This window comes from Dermochelys coriacea, chromosome 16 (assembly GCF_009764565.3).
Source record: "Dermochelys coriacea isolate rDerCor1 chromosome 16, rDerCor1.pri.v4, whole genome shotgun sequence".
NCBI lineage: Eukaryota > Metazoa > Chordata > Testudines > Dermochelyidae > Dermochelys > Dermochelys coriacea.
In genome coordinates, this window is record NC_050083.1 from 13,834,689 (window position 1) to 13,860,018 (window position 25,330).

General features: G+C 52.4%; 2 protein-coding genes and 1 long non-coding RNA gene across 14 annotated transcripts; 2 read left to right on the top strand and 1 right to left on the bottom strand.

Annotated features, from left to right (window-relative positions):
- The first annotated feature begins 1,292 nt into the window (after positions 1 to 1,292).
- Positions 1,293 to 11,050, top strand: NTMT1 (N-terminal Xaa-Pro-Lys N-methyltransferase 1). Of its 9 annotated transcripts, XM_038374088.2 has the most exons (6): positions 1,453 to 1,589; positions 6,711 to 6,775; positions 7,279 to 7,417; positions 8,362 to 8,562; positions 9,249 to 9,501; positions 9,878 to 11,050. In XM_038374088.2, the coding sequence occupies exons 4-6, from the start codon at positions 8,401 to 8,403 to the stop codon at positions 10,132 to 10,134; spliced, it is 672 nt and encodes a 223-aa protein (XP_038230016.1). In that variant the 5' UTR covers positions 1,453 to 1,589; positions 6,711 to 6,775; positions 7,279 to 7,417; positions 8,362 to 8,400; the 3' UTR covers positions 10,135 to 11,050. The 9 variants fall into 9 exon arrangements, with proteins under 9 accessions (XP_038230021.1, XP_038230017.1, XP_038230016.1 ...); XM_038374093.2 differs by lacking the exons at positions 1,453 to 1,589; positions 7,279 to 7,417 and adding an exon at positions 1,293 to 1,376; XM_038374089.2 differs by lacking the exon at positions 7,279 to 7,417 and having other exon boundaries at positions 1,449 to 1,589.
- A 1,757-nt stretch (positions 11,051 to 12,807) lies between these two features.
- ASB6 (ankyrin repeat and SOCS box containing 6) lies at positions 12,808 to 24,569 on the bottom strand. 4 transcript variants are annotated; one of them, XM_038374085.2, is made up of 8 exons: positions 24,380 to 24,526; positions 23,476 to 23,578; positions 21,505 to 21,691; positions 19,889 to 20,070; positions 17,926 to 18,032; positions 17,381 to 17,489; positions 15,917 to 16,003; positions 12,808 to 15,455 (listed from the first exon to the last, which is right to left on the bottom strand). In XM_038374085.2, the coding sequence occupies exons 3-8, from the start codon at positions 21,615 to 21,617 to the stop codon at positions 14,779 to 14,781; spliced, it is 1,275 nt and encodes a 424-aa protein (XP_038230013.1). In that variant the 5' UTR covers positions 21,618 to 21,691; positions 23,476 to 23,578; positions 24,380 to 24,526; the 3' UTR covers positions 12,808 to 14,778. The 4 variants fall into 4 exon arrangements, with proteins under 4 accessions (XP_038230013.1, XP_038230012.1, XP_038230015.1 ...); XM_038374084.2 differs by lacking the exon at positions 23,476 to 23,578 and having other exon boundaries at positions 24,380 to 24,569; XM_038374087.1 differs by lacking the exon at positions 23,476 to 23,578 and having other exon boundaries at positions 21,505 to 21,734; positions 24,380 to 24,505.
- On the top strand, positions 15,449 to 17,483 carry LOC122456928. Its single transcript, XR_006276105.1, has 2 exons — positions 15,449 to 16,532; positions 16,727 to 17,483. It is a non-coding gene; the product is annotated as an uncharacterized LOC122456928 (long non-coding RNA).
- Positions 24,570 to 25,330: the final 761 nt, after the last annotated feature.

Genomic DNA, 25,330 nt, shown 5'->3' on the forward strand with positions numbered 1-25,330 from the left:
CATTTGTCCCGCTATTGCAGCTTTGGCTGCTCCGGTGTGGTTTTATTTATTTATTTACTTTTATTTTGCTTCGGCAGCTCTGGCCGCTTTTTTTTTTTTCCCCCTTCCCCCATGTGTCCTGATATTTTCTCCGTTAAATCTGGTCATCCTACCACCTAGCAGGCGGGCTTTTGTTGATCATGTTCTAAGGCTTCCCTCCCCATACATTATACAGGGCACCTAGGTGCTGAACTCAGGCTTTGTGAATCACAGTTCCTGGGATTTTCTGGGCTCCTAAAATCAGGCACTGCCATGCTCAGCACAGCAACACCTCAATCCCTTTGTGAATCTGGGCCTTGGTCTCTCTGCCTCCGTTCCCCAACGGTGCAATGACCCTCCCCTACCTCACAGGGACCGTGTGAGCTGCTCAGATACATGGCCTTTATTACCACAGCAAGTACCTGTGATAGAATGATGGCTCACCCTGGGCCATCGCTCACCTACCTGGTAGATAAGCCTCCCTACTAGTCAATATTGGAAAAAAAACAAGCACCCCAAGCAGCTTTACAGAATCGCAATATGTGAAAATGACCCGATGTGGCATTGTGGGGCTCCATTAGAAATGTCAGCCTGGACAGGGAATCCTCTGCCTGTTGACGCTATTACTGAAATGCAGCCACCTCTGGGAATGAAGCTGTCTTTGGTGCTGCCTCCCCTACCTGTCAGTGACCTGGCTCCAGCCCTCCAGCAGGGGCAGGCGCATACCAGGTGTTAAGCATGTTCTAAGTATACCTGTGGGATCGAGCCCAGCTTGTGAGACAGGTGTTCCCCTGCCTGCTTCGAGAATCCTGCTTCAGGGCTCTGGGGTTTGGCCTGAGTCTAAGCTGCTCAATTCCTGTCCATACTCAATTCTGCAAGTGGAGAGACTGGGCCCAGAGCTGGGACATGGGGTGATGCGACTTGCCCGAGGTCACGCCGTCGGTGGCAGAGCGAAGGGCAGAAGCCAGCCCCTCCAGGCCCCATACCCCCTGCTCCAGGATACCACCCCTCCTAAGAACAGGAAGTTTGCCCTGGTTTTTCCCTTCCTCGCCCTCATTGTTCCTCGGTGTGCACGCATTGGCCGCCACTCTCCACCCCAGAGCCAGCTGCGTTTCGGCGGGGCTGTACAGAGAGAGACCCCGGGGCCCGATGAGCTTTGCTAGCGTGGGCAGCGCCAGCCGAAGGTCGGCAGATCGGATCCTCCGAGGGGCGGCAAACACCCTTGCGGCGGGGGAGTGGGACAGACCCTGCCGGGCAAAGGGGCCCGCGTTTCCCGAGGCCGAGCCCAGCCGGCGAGCTCGAAGAGCGGCGACCGGAGGGAGACGCTCCGAGTCCGCGGCCTTTCTCCCCTGCCCCGGGTAGGTGGCTCCCTGCTGTAGCCTGGAGTAAATCTCTCCCCCCGGCCGAGGGGCGGGATTTGCACTCGGAGCTATTTGAGGAAATTACGCTGGGGCGGAGGAGGAGCAGCCAGGCAGGCCAGCGTGCAGCTGCTGCAGGAGGGGGGGGGGAAGCCAGGGGTACCCCCCCTCCCGCTCCCCAAGCAGCTCGGCCCCAGGCGCTGCAGAGCCGGGGTGAGTTCGCGCCGCGGGTGGGGAGGAAGCGGCCGCAGGGTCCCCGGGGCCCCGGGCTCGCGGCCCACGTGGCGCGGGGAGCTGGGGGAGCGGAGGGGCCGGCGGCTCAGATCCCGGGGCAGCTCCTCCGCGCCGGGCCTGGAGAGGCGAGCCCCGTCCGCTGCAGCAGCCTGCCACCCCCGCCCCGGTGCTCCCTGCCTCTCCCCATCCACCAGGACCCCCCCCCCCCAAAAAAACCAGGCTCCCGGGGCCAGGGTCCCCCAGATCCCCCATGCCCCCGCGGCCCCCAGCGACTCCCTGGCAGCCGGACCCCACGGGCGGCCGCTCCTCCAAGCAGGAGACCCTGGCAGGTGGGGAAGGCTTTGGGCCTCGGCTGCTGATGGCCGGGTGATCGTCCCAGGGCCACAGACAGCGGTTCGCCCGACACGCAGCAGGGTAAAATCTAGGGAGAGCGAGTTCAGTTCCCCTGGTGAATCTTCAGGATTGGGGGGGAACTTCCAGGGGCGGGGGTGTGTGTGTGTGTGTGTGTGTGTGTCAAGAGGCCTGGCTGAGCTTATTTGTAAGGGGAGGTGGGAATCTGGGAACTCCCCACCCCAAAGCATGGCTTTTCTCCGGGCTCTGTAAATGGTCACTAAGGTCACACCACGGGTGTGTGTACACCCCATAGTCAGGGGGCGTGTACACACACACACGCACGCGCGCGCACGCACCCCCACCCCCTTTCGTGTGGCTTGCATTATGTGACATCTCGGCGCTTTGAGCTCCTCGGATGAAAGGCGTTCTGTAGGTGCAAAGTACTATTTCTTAACCGTACTGCCACGCCCTGTTTACCTGGGTCTGTGGCTCGTTCCCCTGACTCTAGAAATCTCACTACTACGTTGCTGAGTTGAGCACTTAGGCCACGTCTGCAGGTACCAGCTTACAACAGCACAGCTGTACCGATACCGAGCTGCGTTATGCCAACGTCAACCAGCTCAATGAGTGGCGGTTGCTATATCGGTTGGAGAGCATCTCCCCCGGACGTAGTGCTGTCCACACAAGTGCTTATGCTGGCAAAAATTATATTGCTCAGGAGGGTGGGGGTTTTTTCCACCCCTCTGAGCGACAAAGTTTTGCTGACATAAGTGCAGGTGTAGATGTGGCCTTAGAGTCCTTGTTGTGCCCTTCTGCTGAGAAACAGGTGGAGTAGACCAATTCCACTGAGGATTTGCTTTCCCTGAGCCATCTTGCCAGGAGGGTGGGGTGTGGGTAGGCCTGGTTTGTCCTTCCAGGCAGGAGGTTCAGCCTTCTTAGTCCATTGATACCCCAAGATCTGCAGAGAAATTGCCACCCACCCGGGGCCTCCACACTGCTTCCCATTTCTCCCTCTCCCCTATGGCGGCATGGCTCCCCTGTGCTTGCTGCTGATGCCTGCCTGTGAATGCTTTTGTGAGAAGGGGGTATCACTGCATGGAGGCGGTTGCTGATGGGTTCAGCGTTATCTTGCATGGGGTGGTCCCTGTGCGCTTGCAGGGGATGGGGTTGGAGCGTAAGCAGGGAAGGATGTTGGAGAGCTGCTGTGAATGGGAACTTACTCCTAGGAGGTTTGGATCCCCACTGTGCCTGGAAATAGAGCAGCATTCCCTCCCATCTCTGCAGTTGTCTCGGCCTCTGGCATTTGCTTCGTGAGCTGAGTTGTGCATCTTCTGATTGTTACTCTCATGCCCCAGGGGTCTTTAATTGACAAGGAGAGGGGGTGTTAAATAAACCTCCCAACCATGTACATAGCCACATCTTTCTGCTCTGTGCGCTGGAGGGGGGACGAGGGTTGGGCATTGCAGTCGTCTTCTGCTCCCTGCATGAGCGTGCCTGAAGGTGCATGTGGGATTTCTGCCTCTCAGGCATGTTAACTTCTGGCTTCCCCAGCTGGGTAGTGCCTGGCTCTCCTGATGAGCAGCCACACTGCATGCTGGGGAATGCTGTGTGCGGCTATTCACCAGGGCCAGTTTTCAGACTTGGTGTGTGAATTTAGGCACCTAAATAAAAGCAGCTGGATTCACACTGCTTTAGTAGGGGCTGTGGGTGCCTAGCATCGCTGATAGCTGGGCTGTGTATTTAGGGGTCTAAACATGGACCCAAGTTTGAAAATGTGGGGCCGGTTTGAGGAGATAGGGAGGGGGAACCTTCACTGAAAAGGCACAGTTGTCTGCAACGTTGCAGTGCCCTGAACCTGTTCATTGTTGTCGCAAGGGACAAAAAGCTTGACTAGCCATAGCTTTGTCCACAGTTTTGGGGCTGGTGTCTCCAGTGCCGTGTAATGTTCTGGGGTTGCCTTTCACATGGGGAGGATGTGGTTGGAGCCGGACTTTATTTGCACCTGCTGAGTCTAGCGAAATATGGATCTGTACTTCTCCACCCATGTGGCTCCAGTAATGGGGAACCCTGTGATGGGCCCTGGGCGTGGGTGGCTGTCGTTACCACTGCACTGTCTAATGTGGCGGTACAACACCCTGTGTGCTGTTTACTCTATAGCTCCCTCTGCTGGTCCAGCTGCCCTCAGGGAGAGTTACATTTCCCCATGTACTTGTAGTGAAGCCAAGGCCTCTGACTGCAAGTGAAAGAGTGCCTGGGGCCAACCAAGTTACCCTCCAGAAGAGAGTGGTTTAAGTGGGTTCAGTGTAATTGCTCCTGTTTTAATCTCCAGCCTGACTCTTACTGTGGTAAGTAGGTAGAACAAATCAGACCTGTCCTGAGAAAGTGCAGTGACTCCTCTGACCGGTGATGGGCATGGGCACGTAACAAAACAGCATCATGCAAATGCCTCTGGCATGCCAAGTCAGGCGCTTCTTCGGGTGAAGACCTACTTGGCTGGCCTTTCTGAGAGCTACGTACTGAAACCTTGAACTCTTGGGCCTTGCCTAGGCTGGGATTTTAGCCACCAGGGTAGCTGCAAGAGTTCAAGCCCCTAGAACAGACATGGATCCACTTGGCCAGACCCTGCCCGGACTTGCACCCTGTTGTAGGCAGGATTTTGACCAGTAGCAGGGAAGATGTGGTTCCATGTTCTCTGCCCTGGGATTGCTGGCACCGTCTGGGTATAGAGGATACTCGGTGCTGTCCTGCGCTTGTCTGGTTGGAAACATGGAACTACCCTGGCATGCGAAGAGGCAGCAGATGTATATTTAGCTGACTCTGTCATGCTCCTGCATGCTCATGTGACTGGACTGCTGGCTGCTGGGGTGGATGCTTCGGCCTGACAGCTGCAGATAGGGGCCCTGGAGATAGGAGCCAGGCTGCAGGACCCGCCCTTTGGCTTTGGGCAGCCAATTTCATTGACAGCACCAGAGCAGCATCCCTGGAGGAAGCTGTTGGCTGCCACAGTTGTTCAGTGTCACCTGCGCTCATGGCACTCTCAGGTGTCCCACATGCTTGTGAAATGCCAGCTGGGAGGCCAAGAGGCGGGGACATCCTGAGGAGGAGGATTGTGGGATCCTGTTGTGGGAGCTCACTGGAGATTGGTGCATCTTTTTTCTTTTGGCAGTCAGCCACAGGCCTCCAAACACTGACACTCCCTCTTCCCATCAGCCTGAGCAAGGAGGCATGCAGAGAGGGGCCCCAATCCCTGCAGTGAGTTGGGGGCAGATCTGAACAGTGGATTCTAAAAAAAAAAAAACAACAAAACCCCACATTCTCCTCTTTGTACAGTTTAACACCAGTATCTCTGAGTTGTGCATACGTGTCTTTGTTTCCCTACATACCTGATGTATTTAATTTCACATGGAGCAGGGTAAGGCCCGAACATACCAAGGGCAAAACGAACTCCCAGTGCTTCCTCTGTGGACCTGGTACCTTCTCCTAGGCCTGGTCCACAGTACAAAGTTTTGCCAGTGTAGTTATGTTGGCTAGGAGTGTGGGAGAAAGGATCATGTCCCCTGCCTGACATAGCTGTGCTGGCAAAAGCCCTAGTGTATGTGCAAAGAGTCCCTATGCCAGCAAGAGAACTTTTGTCAGTAGAAGCTGCATCTCCATTAGAGGGCTTTGCTGGCATTAGCTTTTGGTTATTAGCAACCCAAGCTAGATTTGCTGGCATTACCAGCACAGCCTTTGTAGGGTAGACAAGCCCTTAAAAGTGCCGATGTCCCACTGGAATATTGCCACCTCCTCTATGAAGGGTTGACACAACCGATTCTTTTCCTGTCTGCAAGAATGGCTGTAAGGGGGCAGGGCATTGGTCCATCTAGCCCAGTATTCTGTCTTCCTACAAGAAAAGGAGTACTTGTGGCACCTTAGAGACTAACAAATTTGGTGCCACAAGTACTCCTTTTCTTTTTGCGAATACAGACTAACACGGCTGCTACTCTGAAACCTGTCTTCCTACAGTGGCTAATGCCAGATGCTTCAGAGGGAATGAACAGAACAGGGCAATTATCAAGTGATCCATCCCCTGTCCTCCAGTCCCAGCATCTGGCAGTCAGAGGCTTAGGGACACCTAGAGCGTGGGATTGTGTCCCTGTCTGGGGCAGTGAAATCTGCCACAACTCAAGTCCCCAAAGGAGGGTTTAAATTGTGGCATAGAACCCAGTACTCATTTCCCCCCCCCCCCCGTGATCAGGGAACAAGTGTTATTGCATTGCATCGTAAGCATCTGTGAAGGGAATTTACTGCTGATGAAAGGTGTGGGGCTGACGGCTCTTACATTGCCCTCAGCCCCATAGTACGTGAGCCCCTTCCAGTTGTGCCTTGAGGGACATAGCTAACATCTGTCACATGTGACTGCCCTGATGACTGACACCCTCTGAGATCCCCACAACAGGATTAGTGCAGGCATCAAGATCACAAACCTGAAGGTGCCTCAGCATTGACATGCAGGAGCCCCCTGCAGGTTAGAGAGATTCCAATCCAGCAGTCTCTTGTTGGAGTCTGTTGCATTCGATGAAGTGAGCTGTAGCTCACGAAAGCTTATGCTCAGATAAATTTGTTAGTCCTAAGGTGCCACAAGTCCTCCTTTTCTTTCAGTCTCTTTGGTCCATTCAGTCCATGATTCCTTGCTGAGATGGTAGCTAATCGGTTACACTTGCTGTTTTGAATTTGCGTGTGCGCTATAGCCAGTGGACTGACACCTAGCCATTTATTTCCACACAGGCCATAGAACAGGGATCTGCTTTTCATCATTAGCAACCCAAGCTGGATTCAAGCTGGTGATCAAGGTGAGACTGCCCATAATCTGTTACCACCTCCCTGAGCTATTAGTCTCTGGGTACTTTTTATTTTGTTCACTCTCTGTTGCTGTTTAAAATCATGTCAGGGTATTGGAAGCTCTTAAGGCTACCCTTGAGAAGATTTTTATATTTCGCAGGAAATTTAGTCCATGAAACCATCTGTTTCTTTTGCTGTAAAGGTGTATGAAGTCCTTGAATTTACCCTTTGGCCAGATTAAATCTAGATTTTAATCCTCAGCACCCTGAATCAAGTCCTCAGTGGTTTGAATTATGAGATGTCTTTAGGAATTTACAGCTTGTATTCCTGATTATATCTTGACTTTATTATATTGCCAAGCGTCCAACTTATGGTCATGACTGAAATTTACAGTCTTCAGGTATGTGCTTAGAATAACTTTTAGCGACCCTGGATGTAATTGGGGGTGATTGATGGGGTGTCAACCTAGATAAACATGTAATCTATAAAATGGTAACTCTCATAAGGCTTTCAGGCAGGGGTAGGAAGAGAAGGGTGAGTGAAAATGAGTTCAGCCTCTGAAAATGAACATCATGGAGCAAGGTTATGACCATCTGGTTATGGTGTGACAGCACCTCGGATACTGCGTCCAGTTCTGGGCACATCACTGCCAGGTGGGTAAAGTTGTCATCCCCGCTCCTGCCTCTTCATGCTGCATAAAAGGGCCAGATTGGCATTGAAAGGTCATAAAAGTCTGCATCTGGCTGGGGGGAGACTTCCATCAGTGCAGGCCCAGCAGAAATCAGCTTTAAAGGCCGCCTTGCATGGACTCCCTCACAAGCCCTGCAGCTGGGCATGGGAGGGGGCGTGTTGGCGGCTGCAGAGATTCTGTGCCATGCTGTGGCTCAACGGGCGGCCCTGTGAAGAGCCCCAAGATGCTGCCCAGAATCTCACCCTGTCAATGACAGGGAGTTGAGAAGGGCAGGAAGGGTTGACTTGGAGGAAAAGTTAGCAGAGCTCAGTATGTACAGTCTGGCTGCCAGCTCTTAAAAGGAGGCTGTAATGGATTTGCAAACACTTGACAAAGCTCCAAGAACAGAAGACAAACCCAGTATAAATCTGAAGAGAGCAGATGCCAGGAAGGGAGAGAAGTTCTCAGGGCTTGTGGGATGGGAGAAGCTGTTTGCAGGTGGTTGGTCGGAAACCTTCCTTAATGGGGGCGGGGGGATGTCCCAGGCATCAACTTTAATGGAGGGGTGGGGGGGCGGGGGAGAAAATCTTGGCCTGATAGCTGCAAAGGGGAAGACTGCAGCTTGCTAGCCAGTGCAGCACTTGTATGCTGAGCTTGCAGGTTGCGCCACTGCTTTTGCCACTGCCCAAAACTTTCTCAGGTATCCCTAAAGTGAAATTAACCAGGACAACCTGGTGGTTAAACTGTTATTTAACCCTGTTCAGAATGGGCCCAGGTGGTCTGAACGCTGGTGGCTTGCAGACAGGGCCTGACAATACGTTGCCCTGCTTGGTCTCCATGATTTATGCTGCTCTTGGTGCAAAGTGACTTTTTGCTTCTGGCAGGTTGACGTATCTTTGTTTTCTTTTCCTCTCTTTGGAGGAACAGGGTAAGTCCCTAACCCAAGGGGCAATTCCACTCAGCAGCATGACAAGCGAGGTGGTGGAGGATGAGATGGAATTTTATTCCAAGGCTGAGAAATACTGGAAGGATGTGCCACCCACGGTGGATGGGATGCTGGGTGGGTACGGCCACATCTCCAGCATTGACATCAACAGCTCCAAAAAATTCCTGCTTAAGTTCCTTCGGGTAGGTGGTCTGGATCCGTCTGGGGAGGGGTGGAGGTGTCCTACAGCTTGTCCTTTAACTGTGAGTGGATGTCTAAACACCTGCTGAGTGGCTCTCTCCCTCCCCACAGCTTTCCAAAGCTCTCTAGAGACCTGACCGCTGTCTCTTTCCTTTGGCCCCTTGTGTGTGTTGGCTGTCCAGTGCCACGAGGCTGGTCGTCTATGAACTATCTCCTTCAAAGCCTAGCTGATCATCCACACCCACTGTTAAAGGGGGATTTGTGAGTGGTCCTGATGTCTGGCTAATTGCGCCACATGAAGCCAACCTCACTGGGAAATGCTCTCAGTTCAAATCCTGTAGCAACCAGGTGTCCATGCAGCCCAAACAAGTCTCACTGTGAATGTAGGGGGCAGGGAACTCCCTTATTGGTGTCTTAGCTGAGAGGCTACCGATAGAATAACCCGTGGAGACTGAGCCCCCCACTCCCTATTGGAGGGGATCTCCTCTCTGCCAGGCAACATGAGGGCAGCTTGTAGTGCCCCTGACAGTGCTGTTCTTTGGAGAAAGAGGCCCTCAGGCCCCAGCTGGCATTGCCAAGGTCCAGTTCCCAGCACCAATTGCCACGTCCCTTTGTTATAGCTTGTGAGCTTTAGGTTCCTCTTGGCAGAGTTATGTCTCTCCTGTCCTCATTTTCACTTTCATTTCAGGATGGTCCTAACAGGACGGGAACCACCTGTGCCCTGGACTGTGGGGCTGGGATCGGCAGGATCACCAAGAGGCTGCTGTTGCCCCTCTTCAAAGCAGTGGACATGGTGGATGTGACTGAGGACTTCCTGACCAAGGCAAGGACCTACCTGGGAGAAGAGGGCAGGCGAGTGAGGAACTACTTTTGCTGCGGCCTGCAGGACTTCAGCCCCGAGCCCAACTCTTACGACGTCATCTGGATCCAGTGGGTAATAGGTGAGAGAACCCCTCCCTCTGCCATATGGAAAAGGCCCCTTCAGTTCTGCTGTCCCCAGCCTACTTGCGTTCCCTTGTACTGAGGATACGCACTGGCTGGTGTGAGATTTACCTAAGGAGGGCAGGTAGAACAGCTTGCCTTAATCCATTAGGTGATGCCATGATCTGCAGAACTGACCCACGCATCTGTCTAGGGGTAGATCAACAGAACACCAGCTGTTCCCCACACAGATACCGCAGTACTCTGCCTGTCTGTGCTGCTCCATTCCACCCCCGCAGTTGGAGTAGGTCAGGGAATCTTCCTGGTCCAGTGCTCATGGCTGGTCCGTGTTCTACTTGCTCCCTGCTAACGCTCATGTGCTTCTCCCCTCGCCAGGACACCTGACTGACGACCACCTGTCTGACTTCCTGAAGAGATGCAAGGTTGGCCTGCGCCCCAATGGCATCGTTGTCATCAAGGACAACATGGCCCAGGAGGGAGTCATCATGGACGATGTGGACAGCAGCGTGTGCCGGGACCTGGACGTGGTGCGGATGATCGTCCGGCGTGCAGGCCTCAACCTCCTGGCTGAAGAAAGACAAGAAAACTTCCCCGACGAAATCTACCACGTTTATACGTTTGCCATGAGATGAACGCGGGCTGGGAGAGGCTGTTTACCAATAGGTACCACTGGGCCAGCTCAGAGCAAAGGACCAGCCCAGCAGGCCCCTTCTGGGGGGACCAGGAGGACACCTGTCGCGCAGTCCAGATACTTCACGGTTAAAATTTGGGGTGGGGTGGGGTGTCCTGAATAACCCTGCTGGGGCTGGCTGGAAAGATCGGGGCGGGTCTTCTGCGTTGCTGCTATTTTGTGAGAAAAGACAGCTGCCGAATACACTCTCCTGCTGTTGCACCTCTGTACACAGACTCTGCTTAAACACCCCCACGCCACCCACCCAGGCTGGCTCTATAGAGAGGAAAAGCCTTGATGCTGCACCAGGTGGGGGTACGAGAGGCAGAGTAAGAACTCCTGCAACTGCCCTGCCTTGGCGTGTTTGCCTGCTGCCGGACAACGCTGCGTGCGCGCTGCCTGAACGCCGCTCATTTCAGGGCGTGTGGAGGAGGCAGCAGCACTAGCTCTCCCTGCTGCAGGGGGTAGAACTCACTAGCTCCCGCTCCAGCTCCCTACTTCGCTGTTCCTAACCCTCTTCTCCTCTGGGTGCCTGAAGTGGGGTCAGTTCAGCCAGGCATTTCTTGCTGCCTTCCCAAAACCAGTCTGAGGCAGGAGGTTGTAGGTTCCTGGGATGTGAAATCTGTTTGCAAAGGCAGACGGGTAGGTGTTCGGGCTCTCTTACAGTGATGGAAAAGGGGTGATTTTGTTTGTCTGTCTGTCGGAAGATCTCTGCCATTTCCTTGGGATGAAGCAGATCTTTCCAAGGGGAGGAAGAAAAGGGGCTCTGGGGCTGTCATGGGGTTTTATATGGCTGCCCCTCACCACTGTATCTTCCACGCAAAATCAGTAGCAATAGCAAAATTGTTAGTGTCTTCATGGAATCTCGGGGAGTTTTTCAGAGCAAAAACTTTTTCAAGATTTGATTAAATCCATATTTGTCTGTGTGGGGATGGGTGGCGTAGAGGTTGAGAACTTGTGGGGCCAGTGCTCCCTCCACAGGGGCACAGGAGAGTTGGGTAATACACAACCTCAGCCCGGGCCAGCTTGCCTGCTGTACCTGTTTGACAGTTGTGAGTCAGAAGGGGGGAGTCAGGCTGCCCATGGCTTGCTGGGGATATGCTCTCCTGTTCCCTCCCTTCCAATCCAGGAGAAAGGAAGTCTCTCACCCTAAAGGATTTTTAAAATAATGTTGCTGTAGCCAACTACACATTAAGAGAGACTCCAAATAGAGCCCTGGCACCTCGTCCAGGGTGGGGGTTGTGAGGGTAGGCCAGCCCCTCGCTGCTGACGCGGGGCAGCGGCTCTGGTGCCGTTGTAGAATTACGGGCAAGGAAGTATTTGCCACTTTCTGAATAAGCATGTTCCAAGCAAGCACTGACACCTGCCACCCGCTGCAGAATAAAGAGCCTGGGCCAGGGTAGGGCTAGAACCTGGCTCTGAACTGCTGTGTCCCGCTCGCTCCAGGCGGGCACGCCATGGTACATGACTGTTCCAGCATTTCAGAGTGGGAGCCTGCGCTCGGCCTGTCAGACCACCCCCCCACTGCAGCAACTTCCCATCCGTTACCACTCATCTCGTGATTGCTGAGCAGCAACCCGAAAGGAAACGCTGACTGGTGGGGTGGGTTTAAGAGCTTGTTTGCACAGTGACTTAGTGCAAATCAGGCTGTGACTGGTGCTTGCTAGCTTTCGATTCGCGCCCAGGGCAGCTCACACTTGGCTCCCACCATTTAACAAGGAGCAAGCCTGCAGCGATAGGCCCTTGGACCTGATGCTAAATGGGCCTGTGTTGTAAAGAGCAACCATATTACTTAGGCAGGAATTAAGTTCCAAAGGGGCATCCTCCTTTATTTCAGAGCCCCTCTAGGGCTAATAAAGAGGGCAGCTAATTTCCAAAGAGGGAAAGAGCAGGCCCAGTGGCTGCCCTGTTTTGTGTAGGGTTATGTACCTGCAAAGTAACGGTCTATCGCTGCTTGACAGTGTCTTACCAGGTATCGTCTAGTACCTTTTTATCCACAACCTTTACTGAGCTGCAAGCAGCAAGTCCCCCACTGGCTGGGAGGAGGGAAATATCCCTCTCGTGCGAACAACGTGCAGTTAAGTGATTTGATCAAGTGCCCAGTACAGAACTGGGAATAAAATCTTGGCATCCTGCCTGCAGGGCCAGGCTTTGACAATGCCAAGGCTCTTTTCCCCCCTAGCTCTGGATAACTTAGATGTTTTCATTCTCTCCTCCCTATAAACAAACAGCTGAGCCCGACTTCTTTCTTTCAGATTCTGGTCGCAGTCTAGTGTAAATCTGGCATCTCTGTACGACTGCTAGCAACATAAATCCTGTGAATTAGCATCATTTTGGGTTAGGCCAGTTTTATACTCGTTTCATCAAGATCAAAACTGAGTCCTACACCTAGTCCCACGGTCAAAGACGCGTTCAGGCAATCACTGCCTCATTTGTTTCATCTCTCATTGAAAATAAGGAATGAGTCCACAGTGCCTGGCCCATCCGTGTTACCCACTTACTGACAGTGGGGTGACTAGCCTCCCACCCACTAAAGAGTGCTGCAGTTAAATCTTCATTTCCCTAAGGGACAGGTAGGTCCACCTGCTGAGCCCCTGGGGAACACCCCCTTTGCCCCAAAGGAAAGAAACATCCATTTTCTATTACAACAGGTCATGTTTAATGGCTTGATCTCAGCAAGACACTGGCACAGTGTTCCATTTTACGCCCATTTGTCAATATGATCGTCAGCTGCTTCTGTGAAGGGTAGGGGTGGAGGGGGGAAGGTATTGGGTGGATGGATTTTGGAAAGAGAGTGAATTGCATATTCTTGCTCTGCCTTGAGTGTTAACAAATGGGTGGAAGTGATCGCCCGGGAAGAACAGCCTCATGTTGTACCCAGGTGAAATGTTAGCCACAGATACTTGAAGGCTTTTCGTGCCTAGCTAGTAATCTGAGGCGAATCACAGTGGATTTCCTCACTGGAGCCTTTGCTTTTTCTCCCAGGGGTGAGAATGGCTTATCAGCTGTTTGGCTTTGGCACTTTAACACTCTGGAAGGAAACCTGCCCTGAGTGGATGGTGCTGTGACTCAGCCTTTCATCTCTGCAGCCCCAGGGCTGAGATCACACCTAGGGTTTAGCAGGGCACAAACCGAAGAAAACGAGAGCCCCACCCTTTGTCACCAGGGCTTTGAGTGCTGCAAGGTGCTCCTTTGGCCAAGGTGTGTGGCCTCCAGGAGGAGGCACCTCCAGCCCAAGACACGGCCTCACGGGGAAGGTGAATGGAGCCTTGGCTGGAAACAAGCTTAGAGGCTCCTCTGTTCCAGTAGACTTGGCCACCACACCCAAGGCACAGAGTGGAGAGCTGCACTAGAACCTTCCGCAGCGTAGGAGCCAGGCAGAATATGCCACAAGACTAAGCCAAAAGGACTGCCTGGCGTGGGAATCCACAACCAGGTCCCATGTTAGCACTGTTCCTACTGTCTCCTCCATGCCCCTGAGCACTTCATTTCACAAGCCCTTCATTTCCTGGTGCCACCCTCCACTTGCAATATCAGCAGCTTGCAAAGCCCTGAGCTCGAGATTCAGGTGCTACACCCAGTCCTGCCGCTTCCTTCTCCTTTGTAAACGTTTCACTGAGCCCAAGGCCCACCCAGATCACAGGGGCACCAGCCTTCGCCCCCAGCACTTGGCAGATGCCTGGGGAAAAGAGAGAGAATGCTAACCTCTCTCTGCTCTTCTTTTAGTCCCGGCAGGTGGTACAACAAGCGGACAAGCTGTTGTGAAAGGAGCGTGACTGTCGGCGTTGACCGTGGCTCTTGGAAATCCTGGGTGAAGTTAGTTGCTCCTCTGGCATGTGACCCATGCTGAAAAGCGCCACGTCTCCTGCTTTCCAAGTGTCGGGAGAGCCGAGCCTGCTCCGGGGTCTGGCGAAAGGCCATCAATCCCTCAGACAGCACCACCCGCGCTTGGGCCTGGCCTGAGGGGAAACCGCCCACATAGCTTCCCGAGGAGGCGGGAGGGGGAGGTACTCGCTGAACGTTTTCTCTAGCAGCTTGAGGTTTCTTCCCACCTCAGGCCACGCTCCCAGGAGATGGTAGCATTGGAAACTGCCATTCACCTGAGGCACCGCTTCAGCCACTCCCGCATGGTGGGTGGAGAAGGGAGAGGAGGAATGTTTGTTCCTCGGCCTTACTCAAACAAGACGGCACAGGCAGTTGCACAACCTATGGGGTGCATCTCCTGAATCTCTGCTCCTCAGACCAGGCCCATGATCCCAAATCCAAATTGTACGTCCATGCGATGCAGCCTTTACCAACACTCATCGTTCGTAAAGGCACAAAGTCCAGATGACCAGACCAACCCACTTATCCCTCTGCCCTCCCACCCCGAATCACACGTCATGGGGATTCAGGTAACATGCTATTGAGGGTATCCCTTCCCAGAGAAGCCAGGCCCCGGTATTTGTGGACAGCGTGGCGTGATCAAACAAAGCACTGGCTGGCAGTGGAGGAAGCTGGTCTGGACCATAAGGAACCTCTTGCTCTTCCAGGTGGGGAAATCAAGTCACCGGAGTGTTTGGGGGAGGGACTGGAGTGAGGATTCCAGATCTGCCCCCTGCCTGGCTCAGATGTCGTCCTCGCCGGCACTGCCGTGGTCTATGAGGAGATACCACTTTAGTCTGTCGGGAAGCGGAAGGGCCTTGATCTTCACATCCACTGGCCACGGTTTGAGGCGCTGCCGGATATACACCCTGCAGAGATGTTTCAGGGCCTGTGGCGCGCGCTGCAGCTGCTTCAGGGAGTAGAAAAGGGCCTTGATCTTCTCCCCATGGAACCTGCAGCTGGTGGAGTTGATGTCAAAGTTGCTAGGCAGTTTGGGAATCTGCGAGCTGGCCACCATGAGCTCTAGGACAGTTTCTGCTTTCTGCAGGAGGTCAGCGGAGAAGCTGTCGTCTTCCGAGCTGCTGAGGTGGGAGCACAGTCTCTCAAAGACCACATGAAAGCCCGACCAGCACGAGGGGCCATGGAGGGAGCAGTTGTAGGAGGCCCCCGACTCCAGCAGGAAGCGTAGGAGCGGGAAGTGGAGCTTGAAGCTCTTGAGGCAGATGTGTGTGAGGGACTCACGGGCTGGGCATTCACTGGGGTCAGCGCCGTGGGCCATCAGCAGTTGGGTGACCCGGAAGCAGAAACGGTTGATCATTCGCACCTCCTCTTTGTCCCCACCCACCGTCTCGGCAAGCAGGAAGACGATGCAGGTGAAGACGGTGTCGCCATCTTTGGTGGTGGCCTTCACGTCTGCTCCTGAAGCCAGAGACAAAACGGGGAGCCGTGGTCAGACGCTGCAATGGACACTGACTCCCTGGAAAGGGGGGCTGACACTGAAGAGCAGGTGCAGGTATGTGTCGCACCCCAGCACGTGGTACCTCTCCTCTGAACTGCAGCCCTAAGTCCCTGATCGTTGTCACCCGTCTCCAGCCCTCCTCTGCCTGCCATTTAGGGAGTAGACGGGGCTTTGATGGAGCACACAGTAGCGACTGTTTCACCTGGAGAGACGGCATCTCTCTGCACCAACCTGTGCTGCCAGTTAAAACAATCTTCACACAGGCCAAATATTATGTTGTTTGTATTGTGGTAGCACCTAGGAACCCCTGGCATAGACCATGGTGCTAGGTGCTGTACAAACACAGAACAGACGGGCCCTGCCCAAAAGAATGCTCGGTCTTTTCAGAGAAATGATCCAACAGCTGCTCGGCTGCCCTCACCTCCTTCCAACAGGAGCCGGATGTTTTCGGTGTTGTGGATCTGAACTCCATCACTGCTGGCCAGGGCATGCAGCAAAGCTGTCTTTCCTGTGGAGAAGAGTGTAAAACGGGGAGTGGGAGCATTACGTCAGAGTGACTTCTAGGAAGGGTCCCTTTTGGACCTACCCCGTCCGCGAACCATGACGGTATGGAGGGGACACGCTGCATATAGCTCTGAAAAATAATGCACCCCCTTAATGAGCTATTCAAACTGCACAAGGATGCAGCAGTGGGAGCATACACAGCCTTGGGGATAGCATTGCCAACTATCTAATCACACAAACCCAAACATCCTTGCCCTACCCCTTCCCTGAGGCCCCACCCTGCTCACTCCATCTGCTCTCTCCTATCCTCGCTCACTTTCACTGGGCTGGGGCCAAGAGGTTCAGAGTGTGGGAGGGGGCTCGGACTGAGCCTGGGATAGGGGTGCAAGTGCAAGCTCTGGGAGGGCGTTTAGGTGCAGGAGGGGGCTCAGGGTTGGGGCAGGGGGTTGGAAGGGGGTGATGGGTGCGGGCTCCGTCCAGGAGGTGCTTACCTCGGTCCACTCCCAGGCAGTAGTGCAGCAGTGCTAAGGCAGGTTCTCTGCCTGTCCTGGCCCCGTGCTTCCGGAAGTGACTGGCACATCCCTGTGGCCCCTGGGGGAGATGGGGGTCTCTGCGTGCTGCCCCCACCCTCCCCCAGGGGCCACAGGGACGTGCCAGCCGCTTCCAGGAGCAGCACGGGGTCAGTGTAGGCAGAGAGCCTGCCTTAGCACTGCTGGACTTCTAGCAGCGTAAAATCTCCCAGTTTGGCTTCAGTGGCTTTCAGGAGACGCCCAGTGAAACGGGGAGGCTTGGCAACCCCACTTGGGGCTAGTGCGTGTTAGCACAATACTGCTTTAGAGTCACCAGAGGGAGCACCAGACATTGTGGCTCTTCCATTAGCTCCTGAGCACACCAGGGCAACTGCAAGCATGTTACAGCATGAGTGTCACAGCACAGACTGAGTGTGATCTCCCCAACTGGTGTGGGCAGGAATTAAGCGTGCTAGCCAGAAGTGCCGGGTAGTCTGAGCATGGCTACACTGCTAAAGCATGTTCAAATATGGTTAAATCCCTGCCTGTCCTAGAGATACCAATAGCCCCGGGGCAAATGCCCGTGAACCCTGGTCAGGTTTGAAGGTCTTAACCTAGATCTGAATTTCCACAGGTGGTTCCTGCTTCTCAAATGGACTGAACATTGGGCAACTCAGAAATCCAGAACCAAATTTAACAGCCTAGGCAAAAGAACCCAGGCCCCTGCTCTTACTAGGCCATGCTGTCTGCCCATTCTCTTTGATACGCATACCAACGGTTGCTTTCTGTGGGAACCAAGTGCCCCAGGAGTTAGGGTGGGGCAGGGGGCCAGAGGGAAATTCATTCCCTGTATGATGGAAAGGGGCACAGACCATTTTTGTCAGCTGCATTGACATCGGCACCGAGTTCCAGGAGACGCTGCAAACATGGCAGCCGCTCGGGCTCCTCACTGGCAAGATCCAGGGGGCTGCTTTCATGAATCTGTGGGGAGGAAAGGCAACAACAACCGGAAAAAGCCCATGATCTTCCGCTCTAGCACTTCGCTGTGAAGGCTGATCATACGGAATGATCCACAGTCAGACAATGGGGTGAAAAGCAGAGCTAGTACAGCCAGAAGGGAAGAGTGTAAGTTCGTCCCATCAGCACTAGTGCTATGGGGCAGGGCAAGCAAAGGACTGAGTGCAGCCTGTGCAAACTACGAGTCCCAGCATGCAATGCTCCACCCAGACCCGAGCAGCCCAAGATGTTAAAGATAAAGGGAGATGAGCTAAGCAGGCATCACTCTGGATCCCTCTCGGCCAGTGCTCTCTGCAAAGGAATTCACAGGCCCAGATCTCCCAGGAGCCGCTATCAGTACCATAAACCTAGGAGTGGTCAGATCCTTTAGCCCTGCGTCTAAGGTGGGTGCTTTCCATACCCGATCTCTCCGGTTAATGTCCGCCCCACGGTGCACTAGCAGCTCCACCATGTCCGGCTGGTTTCGGAGAACAGCGATGTGCAGAGCTGTGTAATAGGTGACAGGATCTAGGGCCAGAGCGAATGACAAGTCAGGGAGTTTCAGAACTAAAGACGCCCTCCGAAAATATGAAACAGTCCAAGATAAAGCAGAATAACCCAAAGCAGCTGGGTTTGGAGAGTCCAGCTCCCCAGACGGGGCTAAGAGTGTGGGAAGGGGCTGGGATCCTGCTTGGCTTGGAGGAATTACAGGGATGAATTACAGGCCTGAAGCAAAAGCAATTGACTGCCCAGGCTCTGCTGTTGTGGGGGCCTCGTCTCTAGGACAATGAACAAGCTGGTCCTAAGCCCCCAGCAGCCGGATCAGAAGAGCCAACTCCATCCCAGCCCCTTTCTGGCAAGCTGCAGCCCTGCTTTTGTGGCAGTGGGGCAGCCCGCAGCCCCTACATGCTCTGCGACCCACAGATGGGCCCCAACTGCCTCCCTGACAGCAATGGACGGACAAGAGACTCACTGCTACCCTGCTGCATCTGGGCCTGCAAGGGAAGCAATTCATGGCCCAATTCCCCCATCCCCACCCCCTTCCCAATAGCTGGATGCTCCACAGATCACAGGGCCGGCTCCATTTAAAGCCAGCCACCCTGCAGGAGCCCGGCCAGGATTCTGGGCATGATGTCACAAACGCCCAGCCACAGCCAGGGAGGGAAGGGTTCTCTGACCACGGGCTGAACAGAAGAGTCAGTGTTGGTTTCTGCAGCTTTTTAAACCCTTCACCCTATTAAACGGGCCCATGTGCTGACGCACAAGGCTAATGCAAGGAGCGTTGCTGAGAGAGGCCGGATGTACAGCCCTGAAGTTCTCTAGCCATCCACAGCCGAGGGACAGCATTGCCACGGTTAGGGAAAGCTAGTCGGCACAGACCAGCCAGCATGCCTCAATTCTGAGCTGAAGGGGGGGTTTAATCCCGGGGGCTCGCAACCTTGTGCTCGCTGCTGGGACTAGCAACACGGGTGTCTGTTGTGGCCACTGAACTGGCTTGAACCCCACCTTACTCTGTTCAACAAGCAGCCAGCAGTCGGTAACAGCTTTTTGTTGCTGTTGGTGGATTTGAACCGTGAACCTAAAGGTGAGGGGGCTGTGCTACAGCGTGGGATACAGGGATTGCCAGACATACCCTGCACTAGCCCGTCGCCTGCCCCACGAGTTGACACCACTTGGATTTTACCATCAGATTCTGGCCTAATATGTTCCTGTTTCCCTGGAACCACGCTGGTGCTTGCGCCCTGGGAAGCCAGCACATTCCGACTTACGATTTAAACCTAAAGACACTAACCAGCTTCCTGCGATGCCCAGAACATTAGCACAATGCATTTCGAAGTTGGCTCGGAGAAAAGCACCAAGGAACGGTAGGAGAGACCAGGCCCAATGCCAGCAATTGCATTTTCATTAACATTGATTAAAAAAAAGGCAACACAGCATCCTCTCCCTGGCTTGAGTGCAGAGAAAGAAAAAAAAATCAATCCATTGTGAGGGATAGGGGCATGGAAGGTCTTAGGAGACAGATAGCAAAGGACCAATTTTATTACCCACTGAAGGGGATTTGGAGGGGAAAGTGGAATATCCTATGATCCTACCTAGCTCACTGATCTTCCCTCTGGAGGAAGGGGGTTGGGCGTTGGCTTCTTCCAAAACCCCTAACACATCTAACACTGCTCCAAGCATTAGACAGGTTAACTTGGGAATGACCAACCCAATGAGGAAGGGGCAGGGCTTGGGACCTCAATTCAGATCCAGGACACCTTGTCGTGGCTCCAATCCATCGGCCAGCCCACGAATGGACCTTCCCTCCCTCTCTGCCGCCTGCAAAGCCTGTTTGCATCAGGAACAAGGGTGCGCTTAGAACACATCATCTCCCCCAGATTTACCTTCAAAGATAAGATTGGCCCCATTCTGCAGGAGGATTTCAGCTGCATTCACCAGCCCAAGTTCAGCTACCTTCAGCAAGGAGTAGCTCACTCCTTCTTGGTAGAATGGGGAATGGGTCTCTCTCTCCAACAGCTTGTTGAGGACCAAGAATTTGCTGCTGTCTTCAGCTAGGCAGCTGGGGCTTGAGACACAGAAAAGTGGCCCATTGTTAGAGCTCCATGCATTTCTCCTGGGATGTGTGTTGGAAAAGGGAATGAGGGAGGCCTAAAATTGACAATGATATTACCTGCACGTAGGGCCTGATCCACGCTGATTGAAATCAACGGAAAGACACCCACCAGCGTTTGGATCAGGCCCTGAGACAGCACTTTGCCTCAGATTGCATCTGATGAAGTGAGCTGTAGCTCATGAAAGCTTATGCTCAAATAAATTTGTTAGTCTCTAAGGTGCCACAAGTACTCCTTTTCTTTTTCACTTTTCCTCAGAGGATCTCGAAGTACGTTGCTAGGGTAGGAAAGTCTCAACTCCACTTTGCCGAGGAGAAAAAAATAATAATCGAGGCACAGAGAGCATGAGGGACTTGCCTATAACCACATGGCACATCTGAGGGCGTGCTAGGAACAGGGCCCCACACACCAACCTCTCAGACCTGCACTGCAACCGCTAGATGACTCTCCCTTCTCACCAGGGTTGCAAGGAGCACAGCTGCGATCGAAGTGCCCATGGTATTTTGACTTTAGATGGGATTTGGGCACCTGATTCTGTTGGGCTCTTTCACAAAGCCCTGCCCAATAATGGTCTCTGCAGGTGTCCTGCCCTCCTTCGTTCCAGTCTTGTGTTGTGGGAGCCAGCTGCACCTCGGTTCATTGCGCCCTGCTTTTGCTGCTGCTCTCATTTTAGGGTCTGACTGCCATGAGATGTTTTATTTTGCTCAGAATTAAGTGTCAGCTGCCTGAGAGAACTCCACTTAGTTCCTATCGCAAGAGTTTGCTCCAGACTCTAACAGGGAAGGGCTCTCTAAAGGGTTAAACAGCTCCTCTCTACAGGTTTTGGGGAATACCGTCATCTGCCTTTTAACCCCTGTGTAAACAACTGGCTCCACTATTAAAGGGCTCCCCAAATCTTCTTGGCACCCACATCCATCCAACGTTAGCATCCAGCTTTCCTACAACAAAGGCCTCTGATGGTACAGTCAGTGATTCAAGGATAGCGCACCAGTTAGCCCACTAGACGGAGACTTAGGACACCTGGGATCTCGTCCCAGCTCTGCCACTGGACCTGCCAGGTGACCTTGGGCAAGTCATTTCACCTCCCTGCTTCCTCGTCCACTTCTTGTATGTCTTGTCTATTTAGACTGTAAACTCACTGGGGCAGGGACCACCTTTTACAACATGCCTATTCAACAGTGGGGCCTTGGTTTCACGTATGACCTCCACATGCTACTGTAATAACAATAACTTAGAGTGTTAATTAGATACCACACAGCTATTCAGAGGAACTTCTGTGGAGAGAAGCTTAGAGTAACCCACAACCACTTATTTAATCCTTCATTCAGTTACTTAAAAAATAAACTAAGTCACAGAGTAAAGGCCACCAGAGTCTTGAAATTTGTTACCTCTCTAGAGTTTCCTGCTTTTCAGGATCCTGTATCCCCAGACATCCCAAGATCTCATCTACCAATGGCTGATACTCAAAAATGATCCTGCGGAAGCCATGCAAGAAAGGCATTGTGCTCTTCTATTCAAAGATCATCCAGAATATCCTTTTGGCTCAAGCACAAGAGATGGATTCTTCTTTTCTCTCTGAAATCAGACGGACGTTCAAACAGGGATCAGTTACAGGTTTCTGGAAGGAGAGCATCAGATATAGAGCTGGGCAAAAAATGACGATTTGGTGACACCAAAACATTTAGCGAATTTGTGTTGGTTTCATCTGATTGTTTTGGGTTGGAAAAAAAACATTAAAAAATTCTGGAAAAAAATCAAAACTTTTGTTTCAATGTTTTCAAAATGTTTTGATTTTTCAGTTTGAAACAACTTTGTGTTTCAAAGTATCCTTTGATTTTATTCAAAACAAAATGATTGGTTTGACCTGACACAAATTTATTTTACTTTTCAATTTGCTGAAAATGTTTCCAGTTTGACCCAACGCAATTTAAAAAAAAAAAACAAAAACTGCCAGTGACCTGAAAAATCTTTTATTCACACAAAACTAGCGAGAAGGTCTCACTAAGGAGAGACTAGGAGAAATAAGGGGAGTTAAAGGTTAACCATGACCAGCTAACATGGTTTTAAACACGAATTGTCCTGTCTACACTAGGACCAAAGCCCTGTTTAAAATTCAAATTAGTTAAAACACATTGACTAATATTTTTCCTAGTTTAGATGTGGCCTAATTTTAATCAATAGGATAGTTAGAAACAATGATCAGGGAGTCTTGGTTCTGTTTTTTAAGAAGTGTTCTCAACACCCGCTATAAACAGAAACGCTCCATAGGTGTTTTAAAAAACTATTAACTACACTGAACTTAAAAGATCATAATGGTGCAAACAATACACTTTTTGCTGTGTTACTAGTAACACATTAGGTGCTCTGATGTCATAGTGAGGAGCAGGGTTTTAGAACCTAAATAGAGTAAGATTATTAAAAATGAAAGGATTGTAAGGATCTTATTTAAGTCATCACTATTTAGTTCGTTTACTTTTTGCATTTCTCCCAGTGTAGACAATGGGAATCAACACAGTCACCTCTACTGTTGTTTAGTCAGTTTCACTTTCGGGTTCTCTGTGTGGCACAGTTGGAATCTCTGCAGAGAAATATCTAGTTGTTTAGAAGCACCTGTTTTCACTGGATTTTTTCCCTTTTAATTTGTACAAGCCATGTTGGTCTTAGATTTTTAGAAAAGCTGGAGGGCTTCCCCCACACCTTACACATTTTAAAAATTTGAGCCCCTATCTAGGTCGTGCCCCTTTAAATTCAAACAAATTTTTTTAATTAAAAAACATTCCCGGCATTGTTTCATGGGTTAATACAGAAGAAGCAAAACATTAAAGCAATTAGTCCATTTTCATTGTCCAAATACAAAACGTAAAAATAACCAAAACCATAGATAGAAGTAAATTAGATTTTTTTTCAGTTTCAATCATTTTAAGTGTCAGTAGTAACCAGAGGAAGGAACTCCTCGCTCAGTTTCTTCGAAATATGATTTTAGCCTGACAGTGCGTTGATTTCAACAAAGATTTAATTTCTGACTCTTCTACTGCCATGGCCCTGACCCTACTAAGACCTAAGCATGTGCTTAACTTTAAGCACTGTGAATAGTCAATGGAATTACTTGCAATGCTTAAAGTTAAGCACAGACATAAATCTTTGGAGTACTGGGGTGTAATAATGTAAGTTCTTTAGGGCAGGGGCTATCTTTTGTGTGTGTGGCTGTGCAAGGCCTGGCACACTGGGGCCCTGATCCTGACTGGAGCCTCTGGTTGCCACCACAATAAAAATAATAAATGAGTATCGCCACCTGCGGGAATAACAAAACATCAAGATACCACAAGGTTACCACAGCAGTCACACGGTGCTTAATTCACCTGATGCAAATGATGAACTTGTAAGAGTGGAATCAAGCAGTTAACACTTCCCTTCACTTGAAACAGGACCAGGCACAGCACAAGGCTAAGGGCACGCAGCTGGCTGGGAAATTTCACAAATATACTATAAACAAGCAACGCTGTTTACATGCACACACGCACGCACACATATGTATGTTTCCCAACCAGCTTGACCTGATCATGAGCCCTCACACAGTGGGTCCCAGGGTACGGGCCAGGTGACTCAATGACCACTTGCCATTGGTAGGGGCATGCACTTCTTTTTGGAGGCAAGGTGGCTCTCTGTGAGATCTCTCACTGAAAGCAGCAACTTGCCTTTATTCAGTGGTCAGGGCCACCAGCAGCACCTGCCACGGTGCAGCTACCAGGCATTGCAACAGGGGATGTGACCATCAAGCCACAAAGCTCGTCATGCCCCTGCCAAGTACCAGACACGACAGTCAGCAACAGCACGCACACATGCGTGCCATTGCACACTGCTGCACCCACACATGCAATTTGCACACTTGCACCCACACACGCCCGCCATTGCACAGTACTGTGCACACACAAGCCTGCCATTGCACACTGCCGCACCCACACACGCCCGCCATTGCACACTGCCGCGCACACACACACACACACACACGCCCGCCATTGCACACTACTGCTGCACACACACACACACACACACGTGTATGCCATTGCACACTGCTGCACCAGAGAGGGCCAAGATTCCTGCCTAAACCCGAAGTAGGGCCTGAGCACCCCCCCTCCCCGGGGCGGGGGCAGGCAGGACTCAATTCCCTTCCCCAGCGCCACTTCCCCTTGGTACCCGGGGCCGGGCAGTCAGCCTCCCCCCGCCCCGTGCTGGGCTCCCTGGGCCCGGGGCACGCGCTCCTACCTGCCCGGGGACCCTCCTGGCGGGCAGCGCACGGGAAACGGAAACCGCTTCCACAGGCGGCGGCTCACCCTCCCTCTAGCGGCCGAAGGCGGGTGCTGCAGGGAGGCTGGCTCAGCAGAGGGCAGCAGCCTACAGGGAAAGGGGAGCTCGGCCATCTCTGCAGGTTGCAACCTGGGCTGGCCGCAGGGCATGTGCTTTGCAGGGACTCCTTCTCCCCTGACGGCACCCTACCCCCCGCCCCGCCGTAGCTCGGGGGCTGGGTATGTCACACACCCCCTCAGCCCCAAAGACTGAAGGCCATCAGCGATGGAAACGGTCCAGGCTTGCGCCCTGCACTGTCATGCAGGCGAGATGCCCGTCGTCAAACTTGGTCGGGCTCGGGGTTCACGCGAAAGGTTTGCAAATGTAGCGACAACCCTTTGGGCCACAATTCAGCCCTCCAAGCTTGGCACACAGTGCGAGCATGCACCTTAAGTCTGTGCACGGCTAACCCATGCTGCACAACTCGCCCGTCTGATGTTAACCAGCGTTTAAAGTACCTAACAGGGCCAGCTTGGCTTGCCAAGGGCTAATACGCAAAAAAAGAAATTATGTGGGTGTGTGAGCTGAGCTTCAGGCCAGGCACTGCATTTTTAAAAGTATATTTTTTACCTTTTGGGATCACAGCTCCAGACAAATGGAACACACACACTTTGTCCCATTAACGGAGCCAGCCTGATTACTCAGCTTTTGTTGCAAGTGATGGCCCTTATTTGGTGCTTGTTCGCCCATTACTGTATCATGGCCCTAGAGGATGCAATGTGTTCTATATTTCAGTAACAAAAGGCACACAAAGTCTCATACGCTGTGATACAAATGTTTGATTATTTTTGGACCATCGCTGGCCTGGGCCCATCAATAGAACATTGTAGGGTGCTCTATCTTAGCAGGAAGCTTTGTCTTGCATAGTTC